General features: G+C 41.4%; 1 protein-coding gene across 1 annotated transcript; it reads left to right on the forward strand.

The window, feature by feature from the left end:
- Window positions 1-3,646: 3,646 nt before the first annotated feature.
- Window positions 3,647-6,529, forward strand: LOC146481657 (homeobox protein SIX6-like). Its single transcript, XM_085107721.1, has 2 exons — window positions 3,647-4,654; window positions 5,309-6,529. Exons 1-2 carry the CDS (start codon window positions 4,068-4,070, stop codon window positions 5,589-5,591), a joined length of 870 nt encoding a protein of 289 aa, XP_084963847.1. The 5' UTR covers window positions 3,647-4,067; the 3' UTR covers window positions 5,592-6,529.
- The last annotated feature ends 6,575 nt before the right edge of the window (window positions 6,530-13,104 follow it).

Raw genomic sequence — 13,104 nt, forward strand, 5'->3', positions numbered from 1 at the left:
TTGCTCGACCCGTAGAAAACAACGTTCTAATAGAGGTTTTCCTTGTCGAGGAGATAATCGACTGTGTACCGAAGCTTGTCTTCGTCTGAGCTCCAAACCAAGCAGCTAATAATGACGCGAAGTTCAAATCGTTTACGAAGATTCCCTCCGAGGGCGAAGCTTTCGCCAGGTAGAGAAAATGCGATTTTCCAAATATATATAATGGAGATTTGTTCTCCAGTGTTTTTGATTGATTTCTCTCGTTATATTGGTCAACGCAGGCGATTTTTCCACCCGGCGCCTTCACGTTTCCCACTTCTTCTTTTCATGTTTCGTTGGAGACGCGATCCACGCTGTTTTTAACCAAATGTGATAAAATAATACCATAGGATGAGCAAAAGCATACTCAGAAACAGGTTTCCAGTAAAAGATTGAAAATCCAATAAAACACTGGGAAGATTGAAGCGGATTTAGATGTATTCGACGCGTACTTTTGATTTCGGGTTGAGGTGGACATTTTTTTTAAAATTGACAAAACTAGTGTCCAGGTCAGCGCGGTCATGTCTCTTTAAATGTTAGAATAACTATAGGTGAAGCGTTTTTTTATTTCATTCCAGTTCAATGATCCCTGTCTGAAACTGAGTACCACTAAGCTCAAAGCTTAGCTTAGCAAAGCTGCGTACGTATATTACTGCCGCGGTGGCCGGAGAGAAATTAAAGCGGACACCATTGTACAGCGAACATCTCCGGCTCCAAAGGCGGACACCGTGAGGTCAGCTGGGACGCTTTCCATTTAGCCAAAATTTTAACTAATTGAAATGTAAATTGCACGTGCAGATCAAACGGACATTTTCCGAAACAAACGGTCGACCTTTGGCGGTACACCATTCTTTCCGTTCCAAGCGGTTGAAATGGAAATTATCGTTACATGGGCACAGAATATCCAGTTTCCATTTTGCTGTCTTCTTGTGCCTGTCTTCTCTCTCTCCTCTCTCTCTCTCTCTCTCTCTCTCTCTCTCTCTCTCTCTCTCTCTCTCTCTCTCTCTCTCTCTCTCTCTCTCTCTCTCTCTCTCTCTCTCTCTCTCTCTCTCTCTCTCTCTCTCTCTCACAGTCTGTCTTTGTGCCCTGCTTGCCTAAAGGTTGACACAGAAATAAATTCAAACGGTCTAGAACGTATCCCCAAAAACCCTTTTTATATTCATTTTTTATTTGCCCAAGATCATCCACTATTACAATATTTCATCCATCACATTATTCACTGTAGTGACAGTATTGAGCAGGAAGCCTCAGAGGGCTTATCGAGGAGACACGCCTTACTTACACCTTAATAATAACTCAGCCGATATATGAAATTATGATAATCTACGTTAAATTAAAAATTCATGTATTAGGGAGCAAGGAACGAGCTACAGTCAAACCTGTATATAACGGTCACCCTTGGGAAATGGCCAGGTGACCGTTATATACAGGGTGACCGCTGTACACAGGTTTCCTTTAAACTCCCCCAGAAGTCAATAAATAGCATTTTTATGTACAAATTATCACTCAATTTACGTTTTAGTGACAATAACGAGTAACAGCAACGCAATAATCAGGATAAAAAAAGCCCTATAAAATGTCCGTGGCGTACTTTTACGGAGGTGCAGTATACTCATCTAAGTTTCCTTGTAGGAAAAGCTTTTAACGTAATTATGGATTTTAAAAAAAAATCGGTTATAGTTTTCTGATATTTCGGAGCTCGAAGCTTGATTTCATGTAGTATGTCATTGACTTTACTCAGTGTGAAAGAAAGTTCTTCATGTCCATAGTACTGAGCAAAGTCTTTCAGCTGCTTTGCAAGCCCGACTGCCTGTGCTACTGCCTTATTCATCAAGGTCAAGTTCTGCGGCATCGCTGCCTCTCCTTCGCGTCTCAGGGGGGCTAGCTGCAATTTCACCATCTTCGCCATCAAAGAGATCGTTCGGACCTCCTCCCTCCAGTTGGTGTTAGAGTCATCGATATATCCCTGGCATTACTCGTTAATCGTAACCCTATTTCGTGACCGTTATATACAGGTAGAAGATAATGAAATTGTGCATTCAGGAAGTCTAAAAGGTGACCGCGTCCGTTATATACAGGTGACCGCTTTATGCAGGTCAACTTAACAGTAAATATAAGGGACGATTTTTGGGAAGTTGTTCAGTGACCGTTATACACAGGGTGACCGCTTTATACAGGGCCGTTATATACAGGTTTGACTGTACAACTAAATTATACTAATAACATCAAACAGATCAAGAGAGAAAGTACTAATTAGTAAAGAGTAGAAAATAGGAAAATCTTTCCTCGACGTGAAAAAGAGAACCCTTGGCCTTGGGTTTCGCTTTTAGTAAAAAAAAGTCGTTACCAAAATTTCTCAACCCCAAAATATCAGTCGTCAGATCGATAATTTAACTTAATAATAAACTTAAAAAGCCCTTCGCACCTCCCCGTCACTAAGGTCCTGTTTACATGGAGATAGCAGGTTGTCACAAGGACCGCTATCTTGCCGGTTAAAATCGGTGCAACATACTCTCAGCATACATGGTGGGCAAATCGGCTTCAAACTCCACACCATTAAACTCAAACTTTGCTTTGTGTTTAGCCTGCGTAGCAAACGTTAGCCTGCGAACGCAGACGCATTTCCGGCTGTCGCTTCTCTCCGCGACAGCCGGAAATACGTTTGCGTTCGCAGGCTAAGCAAGCGTCTCCGTTGGGTTTTTTTTGTTTTTTTTTTTTTTGCGTTGTTTCGCTTTTTGACCGCGCGAAAATTGAGACATCCTCCTCCCTTCCGCTCTTTCTTGTTTTCTCTCGTCCTTATTCCCGCGCGTTCAAACAGGGAAACAAAAACGTACAAACCCCACGCAAAGCATGCTACGCAGGTTATTTTGCGGTTCTTTCATATACTTTTCTAGGCTGCGGAACGGGCGTGAATTTTTTGCGTTTTTCAAGCGAACGGAGGCAAGCGCGAGGCGAGCGTGCAGCGCGAGTCACGCACGACAGGAGGGCCTCAAGAATGATTTACCCGAGTACCCCCCTGGGTCTCTGACTGTATATCACATGTTACATACGAGACAACCCCCAAGGGACTGTCCCATTGGCTTTAGCTTTGTCACTGTTTTACTCTAATTTTCCCACCAGGATCAAGATGGAGTCAAAGATCGTGGAAAGGTCTGGTTGATCTTTGCTTCTATTGGTGTATTAGTATTACAAAGAAAAATAAGATGCTGATCGCTTAAGAGAATTAAAGGTGACGCTTTTTAGAGCAAGTTTGTAGAAAGCTAAAGGTTGTGCATAAAATTGTTTGTCATTGAATTAAAGGTGTCATTTTTGACAGCTAGACTACGCGTTACAAAAATAAAAGCTTAGTTGTCAAGAAAAAAGCACGCACATTCGAGCGATTTCAGAGAGGCGCTCCTATATAAAACTGCGCCGTGAAAAGCGCGGAGTGCTGTATCTCAAGTCCTCTCAAGAATCAAACATTTACCCGTGCAATTACTGTCATTTATTGATCGAAGTTGAACAGGAAACATGCGCACTTTGTTATACACAAAAGAAAACGTTGTTTGTCTAGTTAAACGCACGCTAATAAAACTCAACTCTTGACAGCCAAAGTTTTTTTCCTTTCATCGTATGTTTGATCGATACATTCGGATTTTCTGTCAATATAGATTTTTCCAAATGAATCATTTTGCCAAGTTGCTTTTGTTTTCCTAAGTGCGCCGAATAAAAATCCTTTGGACTAATTACAGTCCTTTGTTCTCATTCGCCGAAAGCGTAAAATCCCGGTCAACAACTCTTGATGCCTTTCAAAACAATTCGCGCCGTTTTGACACTTGACTCGTCAAAGATCCACCTTCTTATAGCGACAAGCGGCCTTGTGACCAAAGAATTTCCGATCCAGTCTATTAGCGAACACAGGAACCAATCAGAAGGCGCGATTTTGATTAGCAACAAACTGCCCTGACATTATCACACGTTAGACTGGGAATAGCAAGGGAACAATACAACGCATCACCCGGCCGCGCACTTCACTTTCGGAGAAATTTGATGTTCTCTTACGGGACGATATGGAATCATTCGACAACGTCACGCCAACGAAAACTGAGTCTCCAAACTTAGCTTTCTCTGCGGATCAAGTCGCTTGCGTTTGCGATGCTCTCAGACAATCTGGAGATCTTGAAAGATTGGCTCGATTTCTGTGGTCACTCCCCCCGAACGAGCTCCTCAGCGGCACCGAGAGTGTGCTGAAAGCTAGAGCTTTCGTTGCGTTTCACCGTGGAAGGTTTCGCGAAGTGTATTCAATACTTGAGAGTCATGAATTTGATCCGTCATCGCATGAAATGCTGCAGGATATGTGGTACAAGTCGCATTACTGTGAAGCTGAAAAGCTCAGAGGGAGAGAGCTAGGGGCTGTGGACAAATACAGAATAAGACGGAAGTATCCGCTACCACGGACAATCTGGGATGGCGAGGAAACTGTATACTGCTTCAAAGAGAAATCGCGGCAGCTCCTGAAACAGTGCTACGAGCAAAATCGCTACCCTACTCCACAAGAGAAACGTCTGATCGCTAAGCAGACTGGCTTGACACTGAAGCAAGTTAGTAACTGGTTCAAGAATCGACGGCAACGCGACAGAATCCCCTCGAACAAAAGGTAAGATCACACGGGAATTAGCTGCTTGTATGCACAAGGAAATACATATTGTCATTTGCTGTTTGTCCTAGCATCTTCGCTTGATAGATTTTAAAGGGAAGTCGTTGTTATTCATTGTGTAGCCTTAATTTGTATAATTACTGTTGTTATATTAAAGACGTGGCGTGTTTTTAGGTTTGCACTCGATGGTTTTTGATATGCGCCACATGATTTCCCGTTGTAATCAGCTGAGATTTATGCCTTGATAACTCGCCAATGATACTGACAAGTCAGAGTTTACTAATGGCGTTCTTATGTAGGACGTTTATGCACAATCAGGCGCGATGATGGCTATTTCGTGCCGTCGAATTAACGGGAACTTATCAATTCTAAACTTCACTGTGCGGTCAATCTTCGCAATAATAAGAACATCTCGACTTCGGACAGTCCATTAGTTCTAGAAGCGAGACAATATTAACACAAACTCTACCTTTAAATCTTCTCCTTCAGTAGTCAGACTTCAACTCAATTACAGAGCTATCGAGTCAAAACAGCTGTCTCAAAAATGGTCCTTGTCACTACAAAGCGTTTTGTTTACTTATATTAATTTTACGGTTTCCTTCTCACGTTTCACCAATGTAAACTAACACTCGGTCTCTATTCACATATGCACAGCGACGAGGCGATCAGGAAAAGTGTGGATTCTCTTGGCCCCGATTCTCCTGGTGTTCACGGGACCATTCTGGGCGAACATGGCGTGGGCGAATCGGAGGAAGACGAAATTCCACCACCGTTGACAAAGACAGAACAAGAATTATTGAACAATTGTTTGTATCCATCTGCGAATCTCAACTCTTCAAGTGAAACAGTTCAGCTAGTCTGCGTTGAAATGCCAAGTGCGTGTAATGGAGAATTGAGTGAGGAAGTTATCGTTGTAAAAAAGGAAGAGGAATATTAATCAATGATGAAGAAATCAAGGATAATTTATGTCACATTACGCAAAGCGGGACTTCTAGTTTGTGGCCACAATTGAAACAGTTTAGTGAATTTTAATGGTTTTTGAAATCTTAGAAAACTGTAATTTCATTTAAGTGCGTTTGAGGCGAAACTTGTAGGATAAGAAAGCTGGTAGCTTAGTGTCAAACGTAACAAATTGGTTGCGAGCTTCGTGTTATTGTTTCACAAACGCACAGTGTTTTTATTGAAATTTGACCGACAATGCATGTCAAAAATATATTGATCGGTTTTTATTGATAATCCGGTCTGCAACCTTGATGTTAACCAGGCCCAGGAAATACATTTGGAATTTTTGAACGCGCGCGCGCCAATTCTCTTTCCTTCGTGTACCAACACGCAGGCTTCATTCGGGTGTAAATTAAGGAAAACCGAATTTCCTAAACCCGCATAAAATCGCGTTAAAATCTTTTTCTCGGGTGGTGACAGTGTAAACGGGACTGTTTCACCATACAAAGGATGTATTTCATCATTTGACTGATTTCCACTGTTTATCTGTCTTTATGAAACCCTATATTGGGTATATACGGTACAGAATCCGTTGTCAAAACTTTGTACTCCAGTGTCTGTCAAATATGTTTTGAAAAGTTATCTTAGAGTGCTTTCTATTTGCGAGAACTCTGTAAATCGAATGTGCCATTTTGAAGAAAATCGAAGGAATAGAATAAAAATTATCCGCCTTTAAATTGGTTTACCCAGCTCTGACAAATGGAATTAGCCTCAAGTCTTGAAAATGAATAAATCTAAGTTCCCGTTCATTCCATGGAATATACTTTGTTATAAATGACTTTTACACGAATCAGATTGTGATTCCAAAGGATATTTGTTTGTATGAAATGTACACAGTGAAATGTTTGCTTGATAATAAAACTGTTTTTACAATTTCTTTGTACTGAATGGGTGTCTGTTAAATTGTTATTCTTATCTCCCCACAAGGTTTAGTCAAAATAGGATAAAAAAAGCGCGCAATTTCACCAAAACAACAACTTCTCTTTGGAAGAAACGAAAGAAAACAAACTGACGCGTTCTCATTTTCGGGCTTCGAGTATCCACTTAGGAGATTTTCTCGCGCGCACGCAAGTGCGCGCACGCGTGTTCACTTGTCGGACCCCTGTTTTGGGGAAGCGCGGGACACTTTGCCTCATGCGTCCACGACATTGCTCGCATTATTTTTTCCCTTCAAAAGTACCTGACGCGCATGTACATCGTACAATCAGTCCACTTAGGAGCGAACTCCTGTGTTGGGGAAGCGCGGGACTTTTTGCCTCATGCGTCCACGACATTGCGCGCAATATTTTTTCCCTTCAAAAGTACCTGACGCGCGTGTACATCGTACAATCGAGTACATAAAATAGTGATATTCATTCAGTCTCATTTATTCCTGACTACATGGTTTCAGTCTTGCGCTCAACTGTCACAAACTAGCACATGCAGTCAGCGACTTTATCAACGATTTATCAGTTTCGAAAAACACTTTCATTGGATAACTTTTAATCGTCTTTTCAGTACTTTGAACGCACCTATTCGTCCAGGGATGTTTCCTTCCTGTCCTTTAATTTCTGAAATAGGGTGGTTTTCACATAGATACTGCGCAGCAAGGTTTCCGTAGGGTTTGGTGCGATTTTCGCTATTTGAACGCGTGGCAAAAAGCGAAAAAGGCCACAAAATACCAACGGTAATTTTCCTAACGCCGACGCTTCAAATTCACACATTCACTTTTTTTTTTTCAGGGGAAGACGAGCGAGAGACTGAACAAAAATAAGTACAAGCGCGCGTTGCAGGCGTTGCTCGGAAAAGGAGAAGGGAGGACAACTTTCTGGCTTTCTAGCGTGTTTTCTTCACATTCGAGAAGCAGAAAGAGCCAATCATAGGCTTCGGCGTTTAACTAGTCTTGAGAATTCAGGAAAAATTCAAAGTGTATGCCAGGAGAGAAAAGTAACACAAGAAAGAGGGAATACACTCAGGACATTAAAGAATCAGTATCTGGTGGCGATTGCGGGATTACGCGAATGCTAAATCAGTTAGGAATAGAGAGATTGATTTTTAAACATGAAACTTAATTTACCCTAGTATGACTTGCCAGAAAAATTATTGGGGTACTTGCTTTCAACAATTAACTACTTATACGTATAAGAAAAAAAAGGAAGAAATACTTGCACAGTTCTCACGTAGACGGCAAACGCGAAAATGGCGGGAAAATCGCGGTCACGTGGTTATTTTTGCCGATCGCGTTTCACGGATACGTGATGCTAAATCTCTCTAATACTAACGTCTTACTACCTTAAAAGTGTACACAAGGAAGGTACTCTTCAGTAAAAGTAACAGCGGTATTATACGACTCAAGATTCACCCTAGGAGGGAAAGAGGTTTTGGTGAAGAACTGCGGCTTAGCCTCTTCAGGCAATTCAGATTGCTGGGGGCGGAGGTGTTGTGCACAAATAAATGAAGAATAACTATCAAGTTATGATAGTCTCTTCGAAATGTTTTTTCTTGCGCGGTCTATAGCTATCTATCCTTCTGTTGGTTAGCTTTTTTTCCGCACCCCATTAGCCGGACGACAGCGTGGGATGACCAAATTTAAGGTTTTGAGGGGTAGGTGATCACACGACTGAGAATTTTTCTTTCTTTTTCTTAACTTGAACGTTGTTCCTGCGAGTGAACAGGCTTTCCTGTACAATTGAGCTAAGTCTATCAGAGTAAAGAACTCAATGATACTTGACTTGTTCAAGAAATAAAATAACTCTCGCTTATCACGGCTCCATTACTGAATTCACTTGTAATTAACGTCGCGCGGAAACCAGTTAAAAAGAAAAATATGGACAGGCTAAGATCAGGCCCGTGGGTTGTTGGAAGCACGATACGCTAATTCAGAGTAACTACCATGGCAACCTGTAGATTTTGTTCCTAGTTAACCCAGGATTACTGCTAATCGGGCTTTGAACAACTCGTCCCAGATTTCCTTTTCTCTAAGCTGGGCAAACTGGCGAACAAACGAGAAACGGCGAAAGACACCACTCCAACTTTCTCTCAAAGTAGCAGAGGGTAAACCACTTTGAAATGACCTCAGATGCTATCTGAGTGGACTTTGACAATGCGGGACGCCTGTTGTTGGAGTATCACGCAAAATTGCGTGTCTCACAAATATAGCAGGCGCGATCGGGAAGGCGGGAGCGGGGGGGGGGACGAGAAAAGTGAGAGGAAAGAGGGGGGAGGGGGAACGTCTGCCCGCCGTAAAGACCCCCTTCGACTGATTTCTGCGTTCGCTGGCAAACGAAAGTTCTGATTGGTTAGTTTCCAGTCCCCCCTTTTTTCTCTTACTTTTTCTCAGTTTCACCTACCCGGAGATCTTAAAGGGTTTTGCATTAGTTGCTTAAATCCTCTATATAAAAGTTTCTGAAAACGCTTTTAGTCAAGCAACAAACTCGCCAAATTTGCTTAGGCACTTATAACGATTGAGTTATTAATACCCCTATGCCCCAGTGCCTATGCCCCTTCCATTCTCATTTACAATGCCCTTCAAGACTGATACCTCTTCAAAGGTTGTTTAATATATTTATCGAATTTTATAACTGCATAGCAAATACAGTCCCAACAGCAAACAATGTCTTGTTTCCATAACTAGCAGTGGCGAATTTATCACAACATGGCGTCCATAGACATTGTGTCGCAACATCGATACCATCGTCAACAACTGCGCCGATATAAACCTGCGAGACGATTTTATATCGCGCGCGTGACTCGCGAGATTCCTCCTCCACACGAACCTTAATGAGCTCGCTTAGTAAAGGGCCTAACCTTCCAAAAAGACTGTGATTATATTCAGAAAATTGCGACAAGTAAGACTTTAAGACATCGCGAATAATCCTTCGGAAGTGTTCGTCTTGTATGCGCACGTCTCGAAGGTCGGCGATAGTTTCCGCGCGATGTCTTCGGGAAAGCTTCGCTTCCGAAGATTTGACTGCGTCACTTTCGGGAATCGTTGCTAACGCTAAAGGATTCCATCCGTTCAATTTGCTAAGCTGTGATAAAGGAACGGAAGGCCACGTCTGAGTTCGTTTTCTTCTCCACAATCGATCGCAGTGTGATAAACTGCGTTTAACTTTGTTGGAATTCATCTTGATACGAGTTGTTTACAAATCTACCAAATGTTTTTGTTTCTCCAAAATGTCCTCAGAGTTGTTTACAGTGTAGCGGATCTATTTAAAAACCCATCGACGTATCTCATTGGAAGGTGCAAAATCGTTGCTCACTCTGATTTCCCCAGTGTGTTAACTGACTTCAGTCGCATGAACACACTTTCCAGTGTAAGTAGAAATTCCCTGAAGATGCTCGCAAGACCAAGTAAAATTAGATTAAATTGTCACCTTGAAGTGAAACACGAAAAGGCAGTGTACGTAGGTGCCAAGGGTCAAACGTATTAATCCAACGTGGGAAAGTTTAATCCGAGAAAACTTTCACCAAGGTTCCGCAAACATTTCCAGCAATTTCTTAAAAAATAAACTGCGCTGTGTTGTCCTACAAAGGATTTGTGCATCAACAGGCTGTCGTATCTCAAGCAAAGTCGATTGGGCAATTTGGACTCAAAGGGATTAATTTAAAGCTGTTACTCAGACAGAAATTTGATCTTAGGGAATTGCAGGATTTTTCGTGCGCGGTAAAAAAGTAGTCCACCACGAGATGTCAAATGCAACAAAAGCTTAGCAGGAGAGGAGACAAGTTAATTTGTCTGCATTTCGACAAACGACAAAATATTAAACACAGATCACTGACTGTCTAAAATTCAATTTATATTATCACGTTGGTGGTAGAAACAGTTCTTGATCTTCTTGTTTGCTTTTTCAAGCTCACCCAAGCAGTTCGCGAAATGTTCTCCTCTTTTGCTTTAAATGCTGTTAAAACATCTTAGGCAATATCCTGCAGCATTGTTTAGGCTCACAAAACCCATCAGTGGTTGGTAGATTTAATTAACCAAGCTTCTGTGTTCAAGAGATAGCATTTCCAACACAGACTCCACGAGATTTGTTTCAAAGGTTTTTGCAAACTTGTGACGAATAAAGATTTTGAATCTGTTTTTTTTTTTCGTCCACTGTTGTGTCCGATTGATCTGGCGAAATACGAATTCAGCTCTGTCAGAGCCGTCTGTGTTTAGAAAACACAGTTAATAAAACAAGGATCAAAACACTCCAACAAACAAAAGAGTCGTGTTGAAAGTCGCACTCTACGTCGTGTAAAGTATCCTCGTTGTGTCCAGAGGCTAGCATTCTGCACCAAAATCAGTACAGGCCCATAACCAGATAACAGGAGATATATTCTCTTGGTTAAGACTTCTATGAAACAACGACAGCAGCGACAGCAACTAAAAGATCTTATTAGACTCTTGAAAGTTACCACCAACGTTGATATGAAAATTTGTGTTATCAATAATTGATTGGTGTTTAAAGACAGGTGCTCGAACAAAGTGATTTCATTGGTTGACCTCGATTGAATTAACGCCGATATCACTCTTAAATTCGATTAATATGCCGATAAATTTGTGTTGCTCCAAGGTAAAGTTTGTTCAGCTGTAAATTTGAAAATATTGGAAAATTTTGTGTCAATATTGATATTATTTCAATTCCTTTAACTTTAGCCTGTTTTAGGCCACTTCAGATAGTGTGGAACCTATCCCAAAGCCTTATCAACATGTACACTCTCCTCACCGTGTTCTCTGTATTTTATGTGGCATAAGTTGGGAGAATTTCTTTAGATATAAAAACACACACCTTTGGTGATGAATTTGTTTAGTCTCATAACCTGTATGTTTGACCAAGTAGGGACATTGTAAGGAGAATTTAGTTGCTGATTACTATTTGGGTTTAAGGGGTTAATTAATCTCTTTTCGCCCACACAATTGGCGAACTAACCTGAAATGCGGGGAGACAAAGATGAAACTTCATGCGCGCGTGGAAATCTATTCAGTTAGCAAAGCATTAGACAATATAGCTGAATTTTTAGTTAACGGTATCAGTGTTTAAATGGTCACAAGAAAACATCACTTCGTTCCACAAGGTTTCTCTTTGCTAGTGTTGTAATGGGTTTCAGCGAACTGGCGAGTGGAGAAACTTGCAAAATGCGGGGAAGACAAAGGGCCGCAAGCAAGAGTACTGGCAATGACTGGAAGTCCAATAACTGGAAGTCCGTTCACGCCAAGACAGTCGAGATAAGCTTGCCATTCCGTGACGTCAAGATAAACTTGCCATTAACCTTGAGTCATGTAATCCGGTTCTAACCTTCGAGTCTGTGGATAAAATTGTAAAGCAATTCTGTAAAGTGTAACGAAAAATGGCATTTAAATCGCGGCTTAGATAAATCACTGGTTAGACGGAGTATCAGCCATGATACTCAGCTCACGGCTTAGCTAAGAATAGCCTTTGCATAAACACATTTTAAAAGGGCGGTTTAAAGCGGCAAATTAAGCCGGGGCTTAATCTAGGTAGGAAGCAAACAATAAACAAGGAATCGCACAACGAAAATGCTGCAAGTATACGCAGGATCTGTAAAAGATCTAATCAGCCAAAAATATAAATGACTGGGGCTAGGCCATCAAGTACACCAAAATGTTGTATTAATTAAGAGGTTACAATCTTGGACGGAATTAACAAAGAAATTAACCTCCCTCCCCTCCCCCCAAAATCAACGATGAATTCGCGCGCAAAGCAATACACGCCATTAGTTCATTATTGAAATGGGGGGAAGGGGTGGTCTTAACAGTATCACTCTATAAAGTGTCCAAGATTGTAGGCTTGGCGCGAAGTATGTACGCTTGAACGCAGATTGTTATTTTTAAGGCGCATTTTTACGGTACGCGACTTAGCTAAGCCCGCCGCGGCTTATTTCTCTTGTAAAAGTGCCCCTATTTTGGATTATTTCTCTCACATAACTGTCTAGCCGAAGCTGCAGCTTAATTTCTGTCATATAAACGGCCTTATTGTCCAAAGTTGCCGTGTGGTATTTACTGTCGTTGTGTTTGTTGTGCTGTACTGAAGGTGGTACTAACTTGTTGTTCTACCTAGCTTAAATCTAACCAGTTTAACCAACTTAAGTAGCTGCGAAAAGAAAGCCTGAAAAAAATTCAGGCTCGAACGTTCAAGCCTGATTTTTTTTGTTTCAGGCTTTCTTTTCGTAACTGCTTAAGTTGGTAGTATCTGGGACGATCTTTATTCTATTTGATCTTTCATCCGCAGTTCAAATATATGTTTCACATATATTTACATTTATTTACTCCTTAATTTATTATTCTTTTTTTTTTTTTTGGGGGGGGGGGAGATATTTTGCTCTATATTTAGCGATGATGAGAACCCTTCGATTTCCATAAATTGTTTCATTGTGTGGTTGCCCTGTGATTTTCACTGGCTAGTTTCGCCAGTACCAGGCGAGCTTGGCTGACCAAGGAAAAGCTACTCTGGGAGTATTTCGTC

The sequence above is a fragment of the Pavona decussata genome, unplaced genomic scaffold (assembly GCF_977016875.1).
Source record: "Pavona decussata unplaced genomic scaffold, jaPavDecu1.1 SCAFFOLD_48, whole genome shotgun sequence".
NCBI lineage: Eukaryota > Metazoa > Cnidaria > Anthozoa > Scleractinia > Agariciidae > Pavona > Pavona decussata.